The sequence below is a fragment of the Ambystoma mexicanum genome, chromosome 9 (genome assembly GCF_040938575.1).
Source record: "Ambystoma mexicanum isolate Mex_15411 chromosome 9, UKY_AmexF1_1, whole genome shotgun sequence".
NCBI classification, from domain to species: domain Eukaryota; kingdom Metazoa; phylum Chordata; class Amphibia; order Caudata; family Ambystomatidae; genus Ambystoma; species Ambystoma mexicanum.
The window spans coordinates 964247814-964272784 of record NC_090931.1 but is presented as its reverse complement, the minus strand read 5'-3'; the positions used below and the strand labels follow the sequence as shown (position 1 = coordinate 964272784).

Here is a 24971-nt window from a genome sequence, read left to right as displayed (position 1 = left end):
CCCATTTGTTGAAATCCCTCAAAATAAACCTAGTAAAGATTTTCCCTGGTACGTCTAAAAGGGCAATCTGTCTGTAGTTGGAAGGACATGTCCGATTGCCCTTTTTGAAGATGGGTACTATTATTAACTTCCGCCATGATGCCGGGACTATACCTGTGGTTATAATCAAGGAAAAAATGTTGAAGACAATTTTTGTCCACTGCTCAGGATGTTCTTTGAGCATATAATTACTCAACCCATCAGGGCCCGGTGCTCGTGATCTACTAGATTTCTTTATGAAGCTTAAAATGTCTTCTTCTCAAATAAGTAATTCTTGAAAGTTGTCTTGGTTTTTTAAACTTTCTGGGTTTGTTATCCCTGTGCCAGCGTATAGGTCTTGATAAAGTCTAACCCAATCCGATTCTAATACACCATTTATTTGTACTGACAGTTGGGTAGATTGGCTTGCGTTGTTTAACAGTGTCCACATTTCTGAGATATTTTTGGATTCCAATGCAGTTAACATTTCCTCTCCTTGGTTTTGGTATAGCCAAGCTTTATGTGTTCTTAACCAGTTCTTATATTTGTTTTTTAAGGTTTTAATGATTCCAGCTCTAGCTTCCATTGATAAGGTCTTTGCCAATTTTATTTCCTTTCTCAAATTATTTTTACGCTGTTGGATTTTTTCATCAAACTTAAATTTGGAAGCATAAAAATTTTGATTACCCCTACTTGGGGTTACTTTATACACTTGTAAGCACGAAATATAAGAATCTTTTATAGCTTCATTTTTCTTAGTTCCTAGTGTAATATCATAATTTAGTTTTTCTAAATTAATTGGGTTCCACCTAAAACGAGTTCTTGAGTTGTTAATCATTAACACTGGAATATATCCTTTATTTTTAGTCATTTCATTCAGTTGTGTATTCTTCCAAGTAGCAGAAAGCATTTCATGGTCACTGTGTTTTTGGTGCAACACTTCAAAATTAGTTATTTGACTGAAAGTTTTAGTGTCAACATACATATAGTCAATTATTGACTTACACCTGCCTCTTGCCCACGTGTTTTTGGGTGGTATATCATTTTTTTGAGACCCATTTAGCATGATAAAGTTGCGGGTTTTCATCAAGCTTTTCCATCTAAGACACACTGCATTTTTCTTATGAGTCACGGTGGATAGGCAATGAAGATTTAGATCACCCGCAATCAGAGTATTTGTTATTTCTTTCGTCATTAGAATAATGTTTAGTAAATCTTCTATGTCTTTGAAGAATTTTGAGTCTGTGATTCCCATCGGATTTCTATATATGTTGAGTGCTGCAATTGTGCCATGTTTGTAGATAATTTTAACCAATTGTAGATATGGGTTAGGCGTACTCCAAGGTTCCAATGTGAAACCTCTTCCATTTTTTAGTGCCACTAACATACCCGAAGCTGGTCTACCATTTGTTTTGATTGCAGGAGATGAGATTATCTCATAGCCATTCCATAGTGGTGTTGTGAGCAACCAAGTTTCCTGTAACATTACTATTGTGTGTGGCAAAAGGCTTGAGCAGTCATTAAGTAAGTGTACATAACCACATATGTTCCAACTAACTATGGAAAGGTGTCTTACATCGCCCTCCTCCAATAGTTATGAGTTTCTTTGTAATTGAGATACAGATCTAGATGTTTGATATGTTTCATTCATTTGGCTTTGTGGTTGATGTCGCTTATCCAATTTGTACACGTTCAGCTCTTTGGTTCTGTTTTTAGTTGTGTTTATATCCCACTCAATTTCATCATCATAATTAGTCGGGTCAATAGCAAGCAAAAATCCCAGTGCAAACAGTTCAAGTCGAGATTGCCAGATCACATTTCGAACCACATTCGAAGTGATCCACAATCTGACCACCGCCAAGTTGTCATCGTTTAAGAATTCTACTTGTGCTATGTCACCAGACGTAATAACACTCAAACTCGGTAGGTCACTAAAAATGCCCTTTATACTTGTTCGGCACATATCATATTGCGGAAATGGTTCTGCCCGGCATTTGAGGATAAATCTATGATGTGTATTTGGATTAAGCTTGTGTTTAGAATCTCTTAAAGATTTTGTTTTTGGTTCTGCAAGTCTCCCTTCGTTACTTGTTTTGGTCGAATCTGTGACTTTTCCCACTTTTCCTCCTTGTGTTTCAATTTTTTTTTTTTGGTTATCTTTTAGTTCCACTTCTTTGTTCAATCCCCGATAGTTCAATTGAAAGTACTTGTCCATTGCTTTATGAATTGTGGTGTGGAAGTTTTTTTCCATACTACTATCTGTTATGGTTTGAGCTTTACTATAGGGTATTGGCTCACTGGAGTTAGTTTCTGAGATCTTGGCAGCAATTTTTTGTGCTTCATGAATTAGTGGTGTTTTTGTACTATACTCCAGATTTTTCTCTGCAGATATCAAGGTTTTTTCATGTCCAGAATTAGGGATTTCAATTTCTGTTGTCGTGATCTCTTTTAGATTAGAAAATCCCTCCTTAAATTTCATATAGTCATCAAGAGATCTTTTTATCTCTGCTCTTATATCTTTTAAAATATCATCTGAGTAGAGAGTTTTGTTATCTATTTTTTTGGGATTTTCTTTCAGGGATGGTTGTACAGAAAATAGACTTGTATCAGTTTTCAGTATTTCTTCTTGTGTTGTCTGTTCCATACTCACTAAAGATGTTTTCATTTTGTCTGGTTTTTCAAGCAAAGAAATTATGTCATTTAGAGGTGCATAATCCTTATTGCTGTCTGCTTTTTTTTATAGAGGCTTCTTGTCTTAATTTTGTTAGATGATTATGCCGTAGTGATGCCCGACTGTCCGTTCTGGTTACAAGTTTAAAACTTTTCAGCCGTTGAATGAAATTTTTAATATTTGTTTTTTTCTTCTGATTTTTGGTTCTGTTTTGTATCTTTATCTTGAAATTTGATTTTTCTGAATTTGGGTTATTGTTGCCCAAGTTCTCATTTGTTTGTCTTTCAAATATGTTATATGTTAGTCCTATTTTAGGTGTTACACTTATTTGAGCTGGCGATTCATCACTTGGTCCATATACATCTTCTTTTTGATCTTCTAATGTGACTGGGCGAATGATATCTTTGAAGAAAGGGAGAGGCTTAGTGGCCAGAGTAGGGGTTAGATTTGTTAGTATGTCTACATCTTTTGGTATTTTATCGATGGTTTGTATTTCAGTAGATGTATCCATAATCAAAAACATCTTTTCTGCCTTCTGTTTTTGCCTCCCAATCTTTCATCCATCTTCTGATTGCATCAATCTTTTTTTCCTGATTCCCTATTTTTGCTTCTAGTGTATTAAATAGTTTGGACATAGTAGTAGAAGAGCTACAAGGAGCAACAGTCTTTCGCAGAGTTGGTCGTGCAAAAGATCTAGATTGTTGCATTGATTCACTACTTAAGTGGTCAAACAGGCTCGGTGACTGGTAAAGACTGATTTCAGCTTCCGCCATAGTTATTTTATTTACTGGTGTAATTATTTTACTTTTATTTTGGGATTCTGATATGTTTATAGCAGAAATCTCATTACTTTGTGAGTCGGCCTCCACCTTGTCTAATTCCAATACTTCATTTTCCATATTTTCTGGGTCACTTATCTGTTTCTGCAGATCTATCACTTCTTTGGCGATTTCGGATAGTTTTGTCGCATCATTTTGTTTAGCTGCATTCACCGTCATCTCTGTAATTTCAGCCATGATTTGTGTATCAGATATTGGAATTAAATTCGTGTCATCACACAGGTCAGGGAACTGACCATTACTAAGATTAGGGCTTTTGGAAGTTAGATCATATGTATGTAAAGTACAGAACTCACGGATGTCACCTAGAACCATACGTTTGTCTGGTATTACAATTGGGCATCCGCTAATTTCCCTCTTCATCGCAATTGTTGGAGAAGGTTTTGCTGAGGATGGTTGTAGCGTGACTGATGCTCGTGTTACCATGACATTGAGAGGCATTCCAGTTTTCAATGTAAAAAGTTTACTTTTTCCCGTCATATTTTCCCCTGTATCACTTAAACTTATCTTCCGGAAAATGTTTAGTCAGCACCCAGTCACCGGGTAAGGAACGCCCGACAGCTTAAGGAGCTGCCAGAGTCAGACTCTCCCCCCTTACCTCGGTGACGTATGGAAATTCAGGGCCAGCGTTAATACAAAGGAACTTCAAATCTGTAATACTCACTGAACAGGCACAGGTCACAGCCAAACAGCTTAACAGCGTTTCTCTCCAGCCCTTACTACCTCCAGGGCTTAAAGCCGCAAGGGTGGATATACCGGCAATTTATGCTGGGATGAAATCACGTGACCACTCACGTGTGCGCGATAGGCCCCGCCTCCTCCAGGAAGCAGGGAAGGCAGCAAGAGCTCGGCTCGCAGTGCTGCTGGGCTCAAATTTGACTGCAGGCAATTCCAAACACTCCGTTCATGAAGCGCACCTTCCAGTTATTCAAAACACACCTACATGCCTACCTTTTCCCTAAAGGCATGCTACCCCAGCAAGCCAAGATATCAGACATGGAAGGGTAATGGCAAAAATTGGTAAACCACTGTACAAGATAAGAATTTGGTAAACACCATTTGATACAAACCTCTATTTAGAAACATACATATTTCTTGGATTCCTGAACATTGTTTGGAAAAATGTTGTAGTACTCTAGGACAGGCTTATTTTAGGAATAATACACAGGAAGAGTATTTGATATGATTGAGCCACCTTATTCAAGTAGCTTATATATACACAAATGTATTCGGGCATCTTTTGCTTGGCTACGTTTACAGAAATATCACACCCTGCATATAGCCAAATCTTTGTATTATGTACTGAGACATAAGAATCACTGCAACACTTTTCTTAATTTGTCGATTATATAGTGGTCAATGCACAATTAACCTTCAAACTCACCTAAACAACTACAGCATTACAACTGTGAAGTCTGCTCAGATGTTTTGCATATCCACTAAAAAAACGGTAGCCGTATTTGTTGTGTCACATTTTTTATATACTGCATGGTTGCATATAGCAATTTGTTTTAAATCCATACAATGTTCTTTTTAGCATGTGACCCGTTAGATCAATAAATTATATTTTAGCAAGATTTCCACTTTTTATTGTATAGATGGGTGTTTTCATCATAAATATTATGAAGATGGATACGTGTATAATGTTATTCTGATACAATATTGATGGTTTTTTTTTAGTTCTTTTTTGCTCTTATGACAAATGTCGAATAAGGCTGAAATGAAAAATAAAAGCTTTTCCCAGCACACCCACAAAATGTTAAAGTACCTCTACGGGTTTGGTGCTAGTGGCAAAACAGGCAGCATTCGGAAATACCACCTGGTTTATTGTACTGCCAAATTATAGGGTTCAGCACACAAACCTTGAAAACGCACTAAATTCGAGTGGAGGTAAATACCTCTACAAAAATACATTAATTCCGAGGTTACGACCATGGAGTATTACTGTATGTCCGCAATGGAGATCATTGGGGTGCCAAAATGAGGAATAACTTCTGAGTGTGTAAAACACTAAATAATCCAGTAAATAATCCAGTAAACAAATGTTACTACATGAGCTAATGGTAATTGAGTTTGGCAGTAATATTTCAGTTAATACCACCAAACCCATAATGATGCCTTAAGTGTCTGAACTCCGGTTCTGGGGGAACACCTTAAGGATATTATTCAAGATCACACATGTGCCTTATATCCCAAAGTATATCATTGAGAAGATCTGACAGCTTGCCATGAATGACCGGTGGGGGCTCCCCCTGGTTCTCACTCAAACTCAACCATTTTTTAGCAGCAGCTACTCGGACAGTAAGCAAACCTCCTTCAAACCTTTTCTTTAGAGTCTTTCACAATACAAATCACTTTACCACAAAGCAAGTGTATAACAGCCTTCAGAAAACCAAAGGCCCGAAACACCCTACAAATATGGAGAAACAACTATGTTGACCATTGCAACTTTGCATTTGGCACCGCAATCATTGCTAAAGGTTCTTGTGCTTGTGTCCCTGGCAGGATCCCGACCTCTCCTTTTGGTGGTTCTCTTGCTCCATTTCTCTAAGAATGTCAATAACTCCACTGACTAGTCAGTTGGATCTGTGTCACTGACTCAAAAGCTTAACACCACCTCCGTCATTCCTCAATGTTTTGCCCATGTGTTTTCCCCTTAATAAAAAGCCAAGGAATAAAATAACGTCAAAAAAAGTGATGAAGTGACTGTAGATATGCAAGGTTGGTGTAAAAAGGAGAGCAAAGGGAAGAAAAAACTGGGGGGAAAATGTGAAATGAGGGGCAAGATTTAAAGTTGGGTATTGCGGGTGAAAACCACTCATCAAAATAAGCATACCTTTTTCTCTTTTTCAGGGTGTTGTAAAAAAGACCTGTCCTAAGACTGACACAGACCCCAACAAAATAGAAGGCTTAAGAGATAGGATCCTTTGTATATGACCTTTGCCCAATTGAGATTATCTATTACTCATCTCAAGGGCATTCTTTCCCTGGAAATCAGTTGGGTGACATCCTAGAAGAGAATTTTATATTTCGCCTGCAAGGCCAAAGTGTCTTTTTACTTTTCAAACACAAAATGATCTCTGTTACCGTATACGTGTGCACCTTTGTAAGTATGTTCCAATGTCTTCTTCCATCCTTCCTTCTTCAGTAGACAAACGTAGTGGACGTGATAAACCAAAATCACTTGTCCATGCAAATTTCGTTTAAGAGGACATAATCGCCACCTTTTAGTTGCTGGAAGTTAATTAATACTTTCAATGCCAGGACTTCAGTGTTTCCTTTTGTAAATTGGGAGACATATATATATAAACAACCCAATGGCATTCAAGGGGTTAAAATAGTTATTTTCTCTAGAGTTGCTACTCCTAAAAAATAATGCGCGTCTAAATACAGCCGAAGAACATCATTATTTATTTTTTCCCTACCTTTGTCAAGTGAAACAAATATGACTTTAGAACCAAACTAGAACTAGACCCTTCTTTGCTTCATCAATTTGGGCACATCATGACACACAAACACACCAGGGCATGTGATATTTGGAAAATAATTTGGAGCACTGATGAAGGCACAGCCAGGACCTAAGAGGTCTTTTTCTGAAGCATGATACATTTCAATGATTCTCTAGTTCATAAAGCATTCAATCAAAACATCTTTTAATTGTATTCATTCAGAATGTGAACAACTTTGTATTATTTATATGTGATAACAGTATTAGGTATGTGTCCATGCAATGTTCATCAAATGTTTGCACAATGCTGGCTCTGTGGCTGGCTACTACCAACGATGTGGGATTTAAATAACTTATGTATATCCCAAACAGTGAGTTTACTTGCCTAATGAATTTATTAATTTACATTTATTTTTTAATATACTAAATAAATCATTGATGGGTAAGACTAAAAACGTTCTGAATTATTAGTTATAGAAACTTTTCTGAGATAGAGCGATTCATTTAACATAATCCGATGTTAACCTTTGACAATAACCTAGAGATACTTCCCTGGTTCCCTAATCTTTTATACGGATGACCCTTTAAACTGTTTCATGACCTAGGATCTATGGTAGAAGGCTTTTCCAGTGTCCCCCTCCCACATGTCCTTTCAGAAGTGTAATTCTGAGGTTGTTCATTCTGCTGTGGTTCTCAAGTTCCTCAAACCACACAAAACCAACCATGGAGTTTCTCCACCTACATAGGGGTACAAGAAAGCACCCACGTGTTAGTCATCTCTCGAAGTGTGTTGCCTGTGCTAGTGGTGATGGCTACCACAGCATCGAGAAGCAAACAGGTTTGGAGCGTTATGAATGTAATCGCTCACCTCCCCATCACTTAATTTATAATTAATTTCTTTAAGTCTTAAATACCATTTCTAAACCAGAATGCAACTCTAATTTAGCCACGCATCATATCAAGCGTGACTTTGCGAGAGGGGCAAGAGTCTACACAGCAGCACTGAGACATCTTCACTGCAGTTGCTTTTTCCCAATGATGTAGTCTTGTCTTCCAGGAGTACTTTTCAAATGAGCTGAGATACTAAAGGAGTTCTGTTTCCTTTATTTAACCCCTTAAAACATTTTCCCCTTGATACTTGGGAGTTTTGATCTTGTTAACCTTCCTCTTTTTGAAAACAGAAAGTGTGCCTAGTGGTAATCCACTCTAAAGTAAAGCACCTACACAGCTCGTTTCCTCTGCTGCTGACTGAAAATACCCTGCTATAGACCTCAATGAAGCATCCCCTCCGAATGTTTTCCACATCAGTAAAGACTCTCCAATCTGCACACCCAAGGGCCACCCTGCAAGGATGTGCACTCCTCGATCTTCTAAGTAGGTTTTTATATATATTTAAGTGATTAGGTACCACTGTGATGACTGCCCAGAGGGGTCCAGTACGAAAAACTCCATTCTCATTTACAGAAACTGCATCCATTTGTGGGATGTATTGACCACCCTCTCACCTGAATCAATAGGGTTCCATTGGAATTGCCGCCCTTCGCCACTGCCCACCACTGCAGAGTACACAAATCAGATCCTCATGTTGCTGATAAAAAGCTCTGCCCAGCTCCAGTCCGCTACTTGCAGCTTTTCAAAATGGCATTTCATAAGCCTGATGAGCATCCCACACCATTTCATCTCAGTGGACCCCTCCACCCTGCATGCCACACAAGGCTGTTAGGGGCTTGAGTCAGAGACGTGCCCAAAAAGCCAAGGGGGAGAAAAGTGCACAAGAGACAGAGGATTAAGGAACCTTGCAGACAAGAAACTAAGGACCGGAATCGAGGGATAGTGGACTGAACTATAGACCAGGAACAAAAAAACTCTGGACTAGGATAACAAGGACTGAACTGAAGAGTGGTAACAAGGAACTGTAGCTATTGACTGGAATAAGAAGGACAGGATTGCAGAAGGATAACAAGGAAACTCAGGACTGGAATCCAGGAAGCTAAAGCCAGGTAACATGGACTGTGGGGACAGAACAAGGAACTGCAGGCAGTATATCAGGGCTGCAAGGCAGGGACCACAGGGAACTAGAACAGGAGAAGGTTCTAGAAAGCGCAGCAACAGGATACAGCAGAAATACAAGGATCAAAGCAGTAGAGGCTGGCAGTGAACTCCGTGCAAGAGCCCTGTACACCTGCAGGCAGCTGCTTTAATACTGGCCTGCCCTGTACTGAAGAAGGCCCATTAGCAGCACCTGGAGCACCACACCTGAAGGTAATCTGCCTCCTCCCTCTGTGGTATTGGGAAAGTGAAAGCAGCACTGATCTCTAAGGCTTATGGGGATTGTGGTTCTAAGACTGCTGCAATCATCTGACTTCAGCAGTAAATTCCAGACTCCATTTGCTAACAGTCGCCAGTCACAGAATGTCCTTCATGCAAAAGTTGCCAGGCACCCTTCAGCTCCATTTTCATAAAGTTTGCTTTGTCGACATTGCGAGCCACAACTCACTGAAACAATCCTCCCCAAAGGAGACAAGTTACCTACAACTCAGGGGCGACTCGTACCTATTATTCAGGTGATCAGTTACTTTATCCTCTGGGTGAAGACGAAACTATATTGCTTACTGAACAACATTGCAGAGCTAGACAGCATCTGAAGTGCTAGAAACATAGCCCAGGCAGAAATGTGGTGTGTTAAGTCATTGCACTACATGAAACTGCCAGTGAACTGGGCGTTAAAGCTCAACAATAAATGGAGAGTCCTTACACATAAAAGAATGGCAGTCTGCCAGAACAGCTCAGGCTAGCACAGATGGTGTGAGACATTTTCAATTTAGAGACACCCTCCTGTGAAGAATCCTGCAGATCCCTCACCGAAACCCTGCCAAAAGTCTCCTCCAAGGTGGCCAGGGGAGGGCAGATACTTACTGATCCCAACCCTGGGGTGGTGTACTGCATGAGGATCACCTGGGTGAAGACAGGGCACAGGGTAGTGAGGAGATTCCATGGGGTGAGACATGGTGTTTTTCCTCCGAAGGGAATATTCTTACCACTATGCCAAAAGAGGTTATGGCCTATTGCCATTTTAAAATCTCTCAACCTCCTGTTAAATCTAAGGTAGTAAAACCTAAGGTTGTAACACCCACACCTATTATACTAAAAGAAAGAATCCTTTGGGTCACTAAAAGCAATTGTCTTCCTCAATACCAAGGGTACACTACAAGAAATAGCAAAAGTGTTGCCTTTGCTACATCATCTTCATCTAATAAAGTTAAAATCTACAACTCCTCTGTTAAAATTACTAAATTAAATTAAATACACAAGAAGTAAACACATCTAGCTTTAATACAGTTAGCTACATGTCCCAGGATCACATAGGGGCTGAAACGAAGAAGAGGGCTGAAAGAATTAGGCCTAACTGCCTTTGCAAGGGTCCGGAAATTGACAATAATGGCCTGCACCTGAAGCCAATTGCCCCACCTATGAGGCATAAAAGGCTGCAGTAGGAGAGGGAAGAAAGAAGGAGCAGGAGCTGAAAGGATGGAGGTAGTAGCAGACGAGCACAAGCCTGGCAGTTCATAAGAATGCAAGATCGTAGAAGGGACACTGGGACGTGGATATAGCAGATTTCACCTGCAAGTTATGAAAGGGTCCTGTGCTCACAAACCCCGCCTTGCCGTGGCTGCACTGAGAAATATGTGCTGCCAGTGAAGATCTTCCCAGGTGTGTCTAGTGGCTGTAATTGCAGAGCCGTGACCATGCTGAAGCCCGAGTCCCATAGCAGGAAGCAAGCCAAGGGACAGAGGAGTGAAGGAGACTCGCAGTCGGAGTGGCCAGACCGGAGACATCTGTGCTGCAGGAGTGTGTGGGTCCCAAGTGTGCCCAGAGCCATAGTTAAAGAGGAAGAAGTCGGGAAGGTGAAGCAGCCCGCAAATTGCAGTGTTCGTGGAACTGATGAGTGAAGTTTGGCATTCAGGTTAATTCCACGTTACCACCTCTAAAGTGACTCACTTAAGAGTAGAATAGAGAATAAACTGTTCGTCGTTGTGAAATGTATCACGCGCACTTCTATTAAAAGTCATAGTGCTCATGTAAGAAGAAAAGCATCTCATTTCCCATAGTTGAACTAGTAATGTTGCCGGAGTGGTTGCGTGTCTCTAATGAAAGAGGAACATTTTTTAAAACCTTCACACAGCATCAAAGGGAGGTCGCGTGTGGCCAATTGTGATTCCCGACAGGAGTTAGAAAGCATTTATGTGGTAATAAGTGGGAATACAAGCACTTGCCGTTCTTCAAGGTTAAAGATCTGCCTTAAAGAGTGGTCACATGTGCCTAAATCTGTTTCTCCTTTGAAGACTGAACCTTGTAACATTAACAACAAGCATTCTTTAAACTCAGAAGTTGTTGTATGAACAAGAAGAACAAGCATTACTCAAGCCAAGAGGCAAACTATTTCTATGGTGAAGCAGGACCTGTTAAAATCTATCCACCTGACTTGAGAAGTAGCTAAAGGTCCAGTGTCCTTTGATACAAATGTTACATTGTTCCCCGAAGTTGGAAGTGTGGCAATACAACTTCGAGGTAGCTACTGGAACCAAGAAGGTGTGAATAAAGCTGGGGAAGGGAGCTGGGTGCTTGTAAGAAGATTTGTAATGCTGAGATTGTTGGCGTTGAGAGAAAGTCAGTCTTGAGCAGTGGCAGGTTACATTGTGGCAGTAAGACAGAAGAGGCTGTCATTTTCTGGAAGCATAGTAAAGAAGAGTGCCTTGCCTACCTGTAGAGGTTGAAGAGGCTTGTCTTTAATTGCCTAACAATCCTGAATTGTTGTTTGAAGCAGAAATACCAGAACTGTGATTCTGTATAACACTGTCAGTGGATGTTACATTGAAGTTGGTTGACATAGTGGCATACTGTGGAACCAAGGAGTCTGTTCCCATGGTAACAGTAGTAGAAGGGTGGTTGTCAAGAGGAAAGCAACAATCCAAGAAGAAGCATCCTGACAATTATACCAAATGTAGTGCAGAGGTTATAACCATTTGTAAAGTTGTAGAAGGAGAAGTTGTTAATCTTTTCTTTGAAATGTGGCAAAACAATCTAGGAAAGAGGATATCCAGGTGCTATTTACCTGGCTGGAATTGGAAGGGGATCTTTTCAACTGAAAGCTGAAGAACTGTTACCAGTGGATTTTTGTGTGATGAACTTTTGTTTTATTTGGAACTTACAACTGGTTCAAGACTTTACTTTTCCTTTTAAACATTTGGGGAAATTGACTTAGGACAATCCTGGGGAATGGATTTACCCAGGATAGGTGAAGGTCATCCAGCATACTCTGGTTATGTGTTTACTCTTGTTTCTAATTCACATTGAATATGTTGTTGTTTAGTGCGAGGGCCAGTTTGCTTATGTTAGGAGTTATTCCCTGAGGCTTTAGAGTAGGTAGGGAATTCCCTGCTAGAGTAGATTTAGCAAGGATTTATTTGAAACATTTTTCTTCATAAAATGTTTAATTTTGATAAAAACACAAGCAGTTGTCCGCCTCGCATTACTAACCCGAAACACTGCATACACAGATTTTAAAAAGCAACATTAGAGAATTACATAACTCTGAAGAGGAAGGGATCATCTTAACAGCATAGGGAGAACCAAGTGAGGTAAAACTACTGCAGCAAAAGCATTACGCTGTTAACTGTACTTGAGAAAACAACATGGTAGGTGAGTGGAGGAGGGAAAGGAGGAGGCATCCATGGTGTGGCTACCACCAGTGGAGTCTCTTCACAGAACTAGCCCCAAGAGTAAAACCATTAAAAAAAGCACATTAAAGTTTCAATAAAACACGTAGGGTGAGAAACACTGGTGCAAAAACTAAAAGGTAAAATTAACTGATGTAAGAAATACATGTGCACAGTTTACTGATGCAACAATTATAATCTTTAAAATAGTGCACAAGAAAATAAAGAGACAAATAGTTGGTGCAAAAATAATTTAGGGTAGATAATTTGAAAAATATATCAAAAGGACAGTTTACTAGTGCAAAACATGAAGGGGGACACATTACTGGTACAAGAAATAAATGGCACTGTTGGTATAATAAAAAAGTGTTTATGAAGAGTGCATTCCCTGGCACAAAAAGTTTGATGCGTAAGTGTCAGACGGATATTTAAAAATCTAAAGGTGACATACAAGCTAAGTACTAAATGACCCGAACCAGACACTGCAAGGTGCAAAAGAAAATCAAATGGTCTGTGAAAGTGCTCAGGATTAGTAAAAAATAAACGTTCTTTGGTACAGGTGAAGAGAGTAGGAGAGAACAGTTAATAGGGATACAGAAGATAGAGAAGTAAGCATTGAAATCACTGGTGTGTCTAAGCTACTGTATGTCACTGGTGTCCCTCAGTTCACTGTACTGCAACAATGACTTCCAAAGCTTCTGCATGCTGTCCGAGCCCATAACCTATATAAGATGAAACATATTTCTTTGTAAAAAAATAAATAAAAAAAACGTGGTAAATACTGTTAACTGAAAAGGAAATGTGCTTAAATAAAGTAAGCAGGTGGCACTGACCCAGTTGTGAACATCTACTGAAACAAAACTCTATAGAAACAAGGCACTTAAAAACTACACAAAACATTAAATTACAATAGATTTTTATTAACATATTTTACAATGTTGATTATATATCATTGTGTACTTTTCAGATGTATAATAAAGATTGATTTAGGTTCTACAGTAATGTACTGTACTTAAATGACCATTCACACAGGATAGCAAACAGTACATGTTTCAGCAATAGTATAAACCACACACACACAGTTTTTTGCATGTAATTGTTAGTCAGTAAAACAGGATTTATAAAAATCATTATGTGGCAGTGGTCAAGAATGGGAGGGTAGGGGCAATGATTTAAAAGCAAAATAGGTCTGAGAAAAAAAGAGAAAACAAATATCCCTACTTCTTGCTTAGCAGCATGCATTAGTTTATTCAAGTACAATTTTCAAGCTGGTGTTTTTTATATCTGAAAAGATTGGTGATTATTTCACCAACCACCAAAACACTGACATATCCAGCTTTTGAAGTTAAGGCTAATTAATGTCACTTCACATCTGTGTGTACAACCATACCACAATTAATTTAAATAATACACAATTACCAAATGCTTGACACATCACAGTTTTTCATTATAGCATTAGATTTTTCAACCAATTCATTCATTTAAAATCATGAGCCCTGTAATATTTTTATGCTGGAGATGTAATCTTTTTTTGTTCATCAACTACATTTAAAAAATGGCCTATCTATGAACAATGGAACATTTGCTTTTGCTATGGTTATGAAATTATTTCCAAATAAATTAATAACTGGTTCAAAGAAAATAAAGAGGCTAATTGTGAAAATAAGTAACTTCACATTTTACAGCATTTATCTATTAAATAAAACCAACATCTCACGAAGTCAATTATTATGTATGTCCCTGGAACGTATTCAAACTATTAGATCATGCAAATTAACTATGCATGTGCCCTGTATTTCTTTTAAATCAGCTTTAAATGTCTTTCTTTTATTGGGGTTTCCTTTTGAACTTCCTCAATGCACTGTTTTCATAGAATTATAAGTGCAATACTTTTTCCATTAGACATATTAGTGTCCTTGACGTTACCTAGTTTAATTTTGAAAAACATTTTAAAAAAAGGAAAGTAAAAAAGGCCAAGAAGGTTTGTAAAAGATGCTATGAAATATAACAATCTGAAAATTGTTTAGGAAACAATATGCAACAAGATATGTAATTTCAACCATACGTGGGCACTGACTGCATGATGTTAAAACAATTATAAATACTCAAAGATCAGAAATTGCCTACAACTTTGCTGCTTTTAAGTATTTTTCACCTGACGGGACTGATGCATGGCTCAATTTACCATGGCCATCTCAGTTGAACTTTTTTTCTTTCTTAGGAAATCAAGCAAATAACAGTGATTATACTGCCATCAGAGATCTGAAATCATATTTCATTTTCAGAAAATCCTGCACATTTGCCATCCAATCACTCAAACTCAAATCTGTTTGGTAATGAAAAGAGGGCATGCATGGTTGTAATAAGGACCTACCATGTTGATAGTTTTACATTTTGTGCGTATAGTGAAATGTATATATTTTTTCTAAAGATTTACTCACTAGCTGTGGCAACTTCCATTTGTAGATGATAGAACAAAGCAAAATCAACCCAAACCTGCATTATGTTAGGAGCAGCAAATCAAATAATGTTATAGCCATTTCACCTATTCACCTATTGAGATTATCTAAAATTCCTGAGAAGAAATAAGGTTTTCAGCAAAGCCTGAAAGCTTCCAGTAGACACCTCAATAAGTGAAACATATATAATTTTAAAAATTCTATTTTTAAAGATCTTTTACTATACAATATATCACATAAACTACCATCTGTTTTACAATGATTTTACAAGTACACATACGTATTATAACAACGATTTCATATGAACATGTAGAAGACAGAAACAACATACAATGGTGCTGGTATGTGCGACTAAAGCCATGTTGATAACATGAACACTCAGCTTGTGCACACATCTGGTGAAAATGTACACATAGATACCCCTTCCCTGTCATTTTAACTTAATGTTTGATGAAGTACAACTTGTGCTTATTTTTAATACAGTCTCGTTTTTCATCAAATAATGAGACCTTTAAAAGTAATAGACTGAGAGGATACAATGTATTTTAATAGAAGTATCTCCAAAGCACCGAACTACAGGGTATCCTAATATATTTCGTATTTTATCATTAGGCACTCGTCCAAAGAAATATGTTCTTTCTAATTTTTCTTATTGGCCAAGTATATGATTGAATTTGCATTCAGAGATACACAAGTGACAAGGAGTAATCATACAGATGAAGAATTACAATCCATTGTAATGAAGTCCCCATCTTTTATTGATGTGATCAAAAGTATGCGTCACCCACTGTTGCTCCAAAACATTGTATCTTTCCTTGCAGATGTAGAGAGGCTTACCACGCCTATATTGAAAGGAAGAAGAATAACGGAGTTAAAACATGAAAGGTTTACATATATATTGTGTTTACTTTTAATACTTTTGGAAAATACCAGGCAGGCAAGCATGCAACAATAATGTACTTGAGCTGTGGCAATTGATAATACAGGGAACTATGGCATGGTATTTAAATGGATGGTGTGAAGAATCCTGCAGATCCCCCAATGAAACGCTGCCTAAAGTCTCCTCCCAAGTGGCCAGGGCAGGCGCTTCCTGATCCCAACCCTGGGGGTTGTGTATTGCAGGAGGACCATCTGGGTGGATACCGGGCCCAGGGTGGTGAGGAAATTCCATGGGGTGAGACACAGTATTTTCCCTCTGATGGGGATATTCTTACCACTATGCCAGGAGACGTTCCGGCTTATTGTCATTCTAATCTCTCTCAACCTTCTGTTAAATGTAAGGTGTTAAACCCTAAACTTGCAACACCAAAACATATTATACCAATAGAACAAATCTTTTTATCCCTAAAATAAAATGCCCTCCCCAATACCAAAGGAACACTTCACGGAATAGCGAAAGTGTTTCCTTCTCTACACCATCTTAAATTAAATCTACACTTACAAATACCCAAAAAGTAGAGAAACCCAACTTTAATAAAGTAAACTACATGTCCCAGAATTCCATAGGGACTGAGATGAAGAAGAGGACTGAAGATGCATGTAGCAGTGGAGGACACACAATTAGGCCTAGCAGCTTTTGCAGGGGTCAGAGAATTGACAGTAATGGCCAGGACCTGAAACCAATTGCCCCACCTATGAGGCATAAAAGGCTGCAACAGGAGAAGGAAGAAAGAAGGAGCACGGGAAGTAGCTGGAGCAGGAGCTGGAAGGCTGGAAGTAGTAGCAGAAGTAGAAGTAGAAGAGCACAAGGCAGCAGTATACGAGGAAGTGTGATTTCTGACAATGGAAATGTATCACGCACACTTCTAGTAAAAGTCATAGTGCTACCGTAAGAAGATAATCATCTAATTTCCCATTGTTGAACTAATTAATGTTGCCAGAGTGGTTCCGTGTCTATAATTAAAGAGGGACTGCTTTCTAAAACCTTCCGAAAACTCGAACGTTGACTTTCACAATAGTTACAAGTCCTTACAGCATCAAAGGAAAGTCACGTGTGGCCAATTGTGATTCCCGACAGGAGTTAGTAAGCATCTCTGTAATGAAGTTACTCATTGTACTGACTAGCGTACTCCTAGTCCTTACTCCCCTTTCCTCCATCCTTGTGGGCGTACCCCAACATGGGAACGGTGCCGGAAATCTTTGGCAGCAAAAAATTGAGCTTCCACTTTAAATTTAGTCCAGCACGTGGGGCTGCAGCCCTGGTCATGGGAACACGCCTCAGGCCTCTGCCCTCCAGCGCCTCACCTCAGTACGATTTTTAACACATCGGACGCTTTAAAACTAGGCATTATTGAATACTTTAGCCCCTGGCATATAAGCAGGGGAAGCTGGGTGGGACGTATGGAGGCAAGGGGACTATGGAGTATGAGTAAGTTTACTTACTCATACGTCCCGTCCCCTTTCCTCCATCGTTGTGGGTGATTCCACTGAACAAGACCATAGGGTGGAGCTGGGACAACCTGCCTCATATCTAGGATGAAGCAAAAAAGTTCTTCAGAACCGCCTGACTGCACTCTGCATCTCGTCTGGAGCTGGTATCCAGGGAATAGTGTTTACAGAACGCCAACGAAGTGGCCCAAGTAGCTGCCTTGCTGATGACATCCCAAGAAGCATGTCTGAAACGTGACGGCCGTAGCCTTAGCTCTGACCGCATGGGCGTGAATTCCCATAGGAACTGGTTTGCCCATGGCTGTATACGCCTCTGAAATAGCATGGACCACCCACTGGGCGATAGATGCTTTGGAAGCCTGGGAGCCAGGACATGTGCCCCCAAATAATGCCTCACACTTTCTGAAAGATTAAGTCAGAGAGAGGTAGAACTTGAGTACTCTCTTGTGGGTCCTCAAGTTCTGCAAGCCCTTTCTGCATCTGATTGCGGGTTTGGGAAGAACACCGGTAGACAGATTTCCTGATTCAAATGGAATGGAATGACCACCTTGGGCAGGAAATTAGGATGAGTGCACAAGGTGACCTTGTCACTGTGAAATGTAGTGAAGGGCTGCCATGAAGAAAGAGCATGCAGCTCGCTGACTGCAACCCGAAGTGAGCGCCACAAGCAACACGGTCTTCAGTTTCACCAGCCTGATGTCCAACGAGGCCATCAGCTCACATGATCTGCACAGCAAAGCCGCAAGAACCACATTGAGGTCCCAGACCGTATGAGGCCTGCGAATTGGAGGAAAGAGCCTGGACAACCCCTTGTGGCGGGCCTTAACCACCGGGTTGGCCACTGAGAAGAAATGCTCTGGGGAATTCTTGTAGACCCCAATGGCTGCCAGGTAAGTACGGCAGGTGTCGAGCTGAACACCGGAACAAGCCAGATATGCAGAAAAGGCCAGCACATCGTCCAGGGACAGGTAAGGGGGCCAATCCCCTTGCCGCTAGCCCAGTGGGAGCATCTCATCCACTTGCTCTTGTACTGGGCCAGCGTAGAGGGCCTCCTGAATCATATCCCTGTTAACCGCAGGTAACTGAGCATGGTGGAGTTTCAAATGGTCAGGAACCAGGCCAGTAGGGCCAGCCTGGCTGGTCCAGGTGCTCCACCGTCCGCTCTGCTGTGTTAGGAAGACACTGCTGGGGATTGGAAGGTGGACCGGTCCCTGAGAGCACAACTGTAGTAGATCTGAGAACCAAGCCCGCGATGATCAGTAGTGGGCGATCAGGATGAGGCTGCAGCCCACCTACATCTGGAACTTTCACAGGGTCCGCTGGAGCAATGGTGGAGGAGGAAATGCATAGCACCTGCGGCCATGCCAGCAGAGCTGGAACGCGTCCCCCAGAGACCCCTGAACCCGGTTCACCCAAGAGGCAATATGGGGGCACTTGGAATTCAGAGGAGATGCGAACAAGTTCAGATCTGGAAACCCCCATCTCTGGAGGAGGGGCAACAAGGTGTTGATGTGTAACTCCCACTCGAAGGTGCTGCACCCCAAGTGGCTGAGCTGGTCCGCTTCCGCACTGCTGTCCCCCGGGAGGTGGGCTGCTGAAATCCAAATACCTTCCGTAAGGGCCCATTCCCAGTTTGCCACCATAGAGAGGCGACCGGGTGCCAGCCTGCTTGTTGAGGTAAAACATTGTCGTGGAGTTGTCGGTCCTGACCAGAACCGCAGTGTCCAACGCCCTGAGTTCAAGCAGATTGATATGCAGGAGGGCATCTGCCCTGGGCCATGGGCCATGAATGGAGCAGCCCTCCAGAGTAGCCCCCAGCCCGACAGAGTGGAATCCATTGTCACCTCCAGAGTGTGCTCCCGACGGGTAAAGGGGGCTTCCAGTGCCCCATTGCAGTCCATCAGCCAACAGCGAAGATCCGGGAGGAGGAGCGGGGGGGGATTGGGATCCTGTCGGACTGCGACACGGTTTCTTGGTCCCAATTGGCCACCAGGTGGAGCTGGAGGCACCTCATCTTGAAGCGGGCGTACTCGAACGTGAGCACGCAAGATGCCATCAGTCCCAGAAGGTGCTGGAACCACCATGCCGTGGTGGTCGAGTTGGCCAGAAAGGGCCCTACTGCCTTGCGGATGGAGAGGAGCCTCTCGGGTGTGGGGAACACCGGCAGCACAGCTTTGTACCAGCGCACTGTTGGGCGAGAGTCCGCCGAGAGTTCCACTGGTTGAGGGAGAAGCACAGCTGGTGAAGAACATCCGCCAACCGTTAGCAGGAGTGCACCGCCACCTCGGGCGAGCTGGCCCGGATCAGCCAGTCATCCAGATAAGGGTATAAGTGATAGCCCTCCAGGTGGAGGCCAGCCACTGTATTCATTAGCTTCGGGAACACACAGGAGGCAAATTGAAGCTGAAAGGCAGCACTTTGCACTGGAAGTGGTACGACATAATCATGAACTGCAAAAATGTCAGATGCGGGTGGTAGATGGGGACATGCAGGTATGCATCCTTGAGGCCTAGGGAACACATTCAGTTCCCTGCATGCAGAGAATCTGCTATGTGCGCAGGAATAATCATCTTGAAGCGTTTGAGCGGTAAAGACAGGTTGAGAAATGACAGGTCCAGGACTACCTTAAGGGCAGCCTGGTTGTTCTTGGGTACCGCAAAAATACAGAGTAGAAGCCGGAGCCCTGTCTGACTGAGGAACCGGTTTCACAGCCTGCATCTCCAAAACAGAAAGGATCTCCCGTAAAAGGGCAGGGGACCCTATCTGACAGGAGGGGAGGATGGTAGAGGAAAAGGAAGAGGAAGACTATAGAAACGACAGAAGGATTTGTGAAATAACGCTTCCCACTGTCCTGGAAGAGAGCCAGCCAGCCCTCTAAGGCAAGCTGTGCTCACCGACTGTGATGTCACTGCTTCTTGGCGTCTGAGGGGGAGCGGAAAAAAACATGCAAAGTCCTCTGCTGCTTCCTCCGGTGGTCACTGGGCAACCTGTCAGGCCTCTGTTAAGCACAGGGTTTGAAGTCGGTCCTGCCCTGAGACTGAGGGATGGACTTCTGCAGTGGTTTAGTCAGGATGGTCAAAGAAATGGCGGTTTGTGTGGAGGTCGTCTTCTTTGTCAACTCGCAATCAGTGGACGAATGAAAAAGGCCCAAGCACTCGAAGGGAAGATCCAGGAGCCATTAAAAAACCTAATGGCATGTATTCACGCTTAGAGAGGCACAGCTCCTCCCTACTGATGAGGTCCAACCAGACCGAAACACGTGTCTGGGGATGCTGTTGGTACTCTTGTTCAGAGGAGAATTGCCTAGCATTTCAGTGCTAGACTGCCCCAGGGCAGGACAAAGACTGATATGTTTGGGATATTTCTTCTCTGTGAAAGATAGTGAGCTAAAGACTCTGGGTAAGTCTCTTGTAACCAGGACTAATGTCTGGCAGAGGGACTCCCAGGACCCCCATTGGTAATATGCATCCACGCTGTCCATCTTATCTTGAGCCCCAGGCACAGCCCTCTACTGGCTGTGTCGATGTGGGAGACCGAAGACTCCATGAGGTCCTGCATAATTGCCCGGGTGCCAGCTCGGCCGGGCTCCAAGGAGGCTTGACTCTCCAGAGGAAGATCGGGCAGATACTCTCCGAGCTCTCACCACAGCTTCTGGTTTGCCGCGGCAAGTAGGCCGTTGGCATTCACTTGCCGCAAATGCATCCCTGAGATGATGTAGCACTGTTTGCCAAAAGACTCATCCTTGGACAGACAACTGGAGGTGGCTACCGCAGAGGAAGACGATAAAGACAATGGTTTAGAATACAGCGAGGCCACAGCTACCACTGAAGAGTGAGGCTGGGGTGGGAGGCCAGGAGGACTGCCTCCCCATCTGCCATCCTGCATCTGCTGTCTAATTTCTTGTTCATCTGGGTGTTGTCCCAGGGCTTCTCCCAGACTTTTCTCGCCACGTGGAGGACATCCTTCTGAATCAGAATGCCTGAACGGCTCGTGGAGCGCTTGCCCAAAACCTCTGCTAGCACTCCCAATTCCTGGGGGGCCTCCTGTGGCTGGGAGACCCCAAAGAACTCTGCAAGGCCCTGAAGGCAGTCATAAAAGGACTTTACAGATGCTGAGGGTTTGTTGTCCTGAGCAGCCTCGCCATCATCACCCCCATCCCTTTTTTCCCAGACTGAGGGGAGTCTGGGCCCTGGGACACATGTGGCCTGCGGAGTCCCCCCTGATCAGGAGCAGGAGACAGGTCCAAAGGCTGCTGAGGGGGAGGCGATGGTGGTACAGGAGAAGGAGGAGGAGGAGGGGTCTGGATAACCGGTAGGGCCTGGACCATAGGAGGACAGGCAAAGGCACCAGTAGCACTGGAGGAACTGGCGGAAGGCCCCGAGGTGGAGGCCAAGGAGTCACGACCTGTGGGATCACTTCCTTAACAATATCCTTGAGGATTACAAAGGCGTATGGGATCCCCTCTACTGAGAATGAACATGGGTCAAATACCCTGTTCTATGGAATTTCTTCCACTCAGGGGAGTCTACAACCACGTTTTAGCTAATTGCACCCTTCACACAGAAGAAATCTTTATTTGTATATCAGTCTGGTCCCGAACACAAGGGAAGTCCAGCACCAACATTCTAGGCAATTCTTCTCTGAACAAGAGTGCCATCAGCAACCACAGACACGTGTTTCAGCCTTGTTGGACCTCCTCGGTGAGGTGAAGCTGAGCCTCTTTAAGGCACAGTGAGCAAGGGGTCCATGTCTGGACGAAACACATATCTGGGGTTGCTGATGGTACTCTTGTTCAGAGGAGAATTGCCCAGCATTTTGGTTCTGGACTGCCCTTTTGGGTGGGACCAGACCGATATGTAAATGGATATTTCTCCTTTGTGAAGGGTGAAGTGAGCTAAAACGTGGTTGTAGACGCATGAGACAACATAAAGGTACCTACTGGAACCAAGAAGGTTTGAATAAAGTTGGGGAAGGGAGCTATGTGATTGTAAGAAGATTCAGCAAATAATCTGTAATGCTGAGACTGTTGAAGTTGAGACAATGTCAGGCTTGAAGCAGAGGCAGGTTGTACTTGTGGCAGTAAGACACTGCCACATGAGGCAAAGAGGCTGCTCTTTTCTTGAAGCCTAGGAAAGAAGAGTGCCTTGCCTACCTGTAGAAGTTGAAGAGTATTGTCTTTAATTGCCTAACACTCTTGAAGCAGTTGTCTGCAGAAATACCAGAACTGTGATTGTGTATAACACTGCTAGTGGATGTTACATTGAAGTTCGTTGACGTAGTGGTATACTGTGGAACCAAGGAGTCTGGTCCCACGGTAACAGTAGTAAAAGGGTGATTGTCAAGAGGAAAGCAACAACCCAAGAAGAAGCATCCCGAGAATGATTCAAAATGTTCTGCAGAGGTTATAAACACTTGGAAAGTTGTAGAAGAAGTTGCTAATCTATTCTTTCAACTGTGGCAAAACTATCTTGGAAAGAGGATATCAAGGATTATCATTGGTGCTATTGTCTTGCCTGGAATTGGAAGGGGTTCTTTTCAGCTGAAAGCTGAAGAACTGTTAGCATTGGATGTTTGTTGGATGAACTTTTATTTGGAACTTACAAGCACTGGTTCAAGACTTTCCTTTTCCTTTTGGACATTTGGGGAAATTGACTTTGAACAATCCTGCGGAAGGAACAATCCTGCAGAAGGGATTTACCCAAGACAGGTGAATGTCATCCAAAATACTGGTCATTTGTTGTTGACTCTTATGTTGTTCATAATTCACTTTGAATGTTTTGTTGTTTAGTGTGAGGGCCAGTTTGCTTATATTACGAGTTATTTATTCCCTTAGCCTTTAGACTAGGTAGGGAATTCTCTGATAGAGTAGATTTAACAAGGATTTGAAACCTTTTTCTTCATTAAAATGTTTAATTTTGAGAAAGACACAAGCAGTTGTCCGCCTCGCATTATTGACCCTTCACAATGCTTATGAGACAAACATCTTATGAGTGATTATAAACATCCAAAGGGGGCAAGGGGTTTCACAATACACTAGCACTTCCTGTTAAAACTCCAGAGGGTTTCTTTAAAGGTCAGAAATCCCTTCAAAAACTTTCTGGCATAGGTCCCACCGGTGGGGCCTACTCAGGACATATGGCACCTCATTCTCTGTCCCAGCCAGATCGGGTGCTGAAAGAGACGTTGTTCTCCAGAGCCCAGAAATAAAGCCGCATCACTTCCCTACACAGGGGCAGTGACCCCCACCATGCTCTCTTGTCAGAATCAGGACACTCTTTCCCTGAATCAATTGAAGGAAGGCTATCAGTGAAAGTCGGTCACCCCCAGCTCCCGCAAGTTGATGAGAAATCTGGATTGTGCGGCGGACCAAAGTCTGTTCACAGTGACATCACTCAAGTGGGCTCCACAGCCCATGAGCTGAGCACCTGTGACCATTGCCACTTCCATTCAAGGTTTCCAAAACGACTCCTGCGCATAAAGTCTTGCATGGCCCAACAACAGAGATCCTGTGAAACAATTTTCAAAGTCCGAAAGGAGGTCCGCCATGCAGCCTGAAAATCGAGTACCCAGAGACAGCAGAAGTCAGAATAATCTCAACCATGTTCGTACAAGAAAGACGTAGGATGTCATTAGGCCCAACAAAGGCAGGAAGGCTAAATGTGTCAAAATATGACTCCTGGAATTCGTCGACCATCTGAAGGAAGTTTCTGACTCATTCCTCAAAAGGAAAGCCTTTCCTGAGCTAGTGTCTAAGATTGCTCTGATGAACTGGACAGACTTTGAGGGTGTCACCTGTGACTTTATGTTTTGGGAAAAACAAAAACTATGTCAAATACGGCATGCACAGTGTGGTATACTTTATTGATTAAGCAATTGGCGTTTTGCATGCAACCATTGCAAAAGGTCTACTGTGCAATAAAGGAAATGAAAGGTGGAGGAAGAGGAGCGATAAGTGGTTAGTCAGAGAGGGGGAAAACTGAATGGGGAGGGGAGTCAGTGCGGTGATATACTTTCAGGAGTGTTCCCCAGATAAAGACAGAGGGGATCTCGGGGGAGTGGGAGAGTTGGGGTGGGGGGTCCTATATTCCAGGGATCTGCTCTAGAGAGAGGGAGAATGTGAGATAGGCAGTGGACAGAGAGTGAGAGAACCTTTTCACAACTCAAATTGCATGAAGGTCTATGCGCAATGCAATGAGAATTTCATAAAGAATCTCTTCAATACATCCAACCATGTGATTAGATGGGACAAAACCTTCTCTGGCAAACAAACTTTGATGAGCCAATCGTCCAGGTAGGGGAAGACAAACTCTTTTCCCCTTGAGACGAGATGCCATGACCGAACATCAGCTTGTTGAAAAGCCTTGATGCAGAGGTTATTCGGAAAGGCAGGACCCGAAACTGGTAATGGGTGCTACCTATCACGAAACACTG

The 24971-nt window shown here is 42.4% G+C and overlaps 1 protein-coding gene across 5 annotated transcripts in view; it reads right to left on the bottom strand.

Annotated features, from left to right (window-relative positions):
• Positions 1 to 13592: 13592 nt before the first annotated feature.
• The window catches only part of UBR3 (ubiquitin protein ligase E3 component n-recognin 3), a 2710065-nt gene continuing 2698686 nt past the window's right edge, over positions 13593 to 24971 (bottom strand). For all 5 annotated transcript variants that reach the window (XM_069616177.1, XM_069616176.1, XM_069616178.1 and 2 more), the window contains one exon: positions 13593 to 15994. In XM_069616177.1, coding sequence (XP_069472278.1) covers positions 15877 to 15994 — 118 coding nt within the window. In that variant the 3' untranslated portion in view covers positions 13593 to 15876. The remainder of the gene's footprint in view (positions 15995 to 24971) is intronic.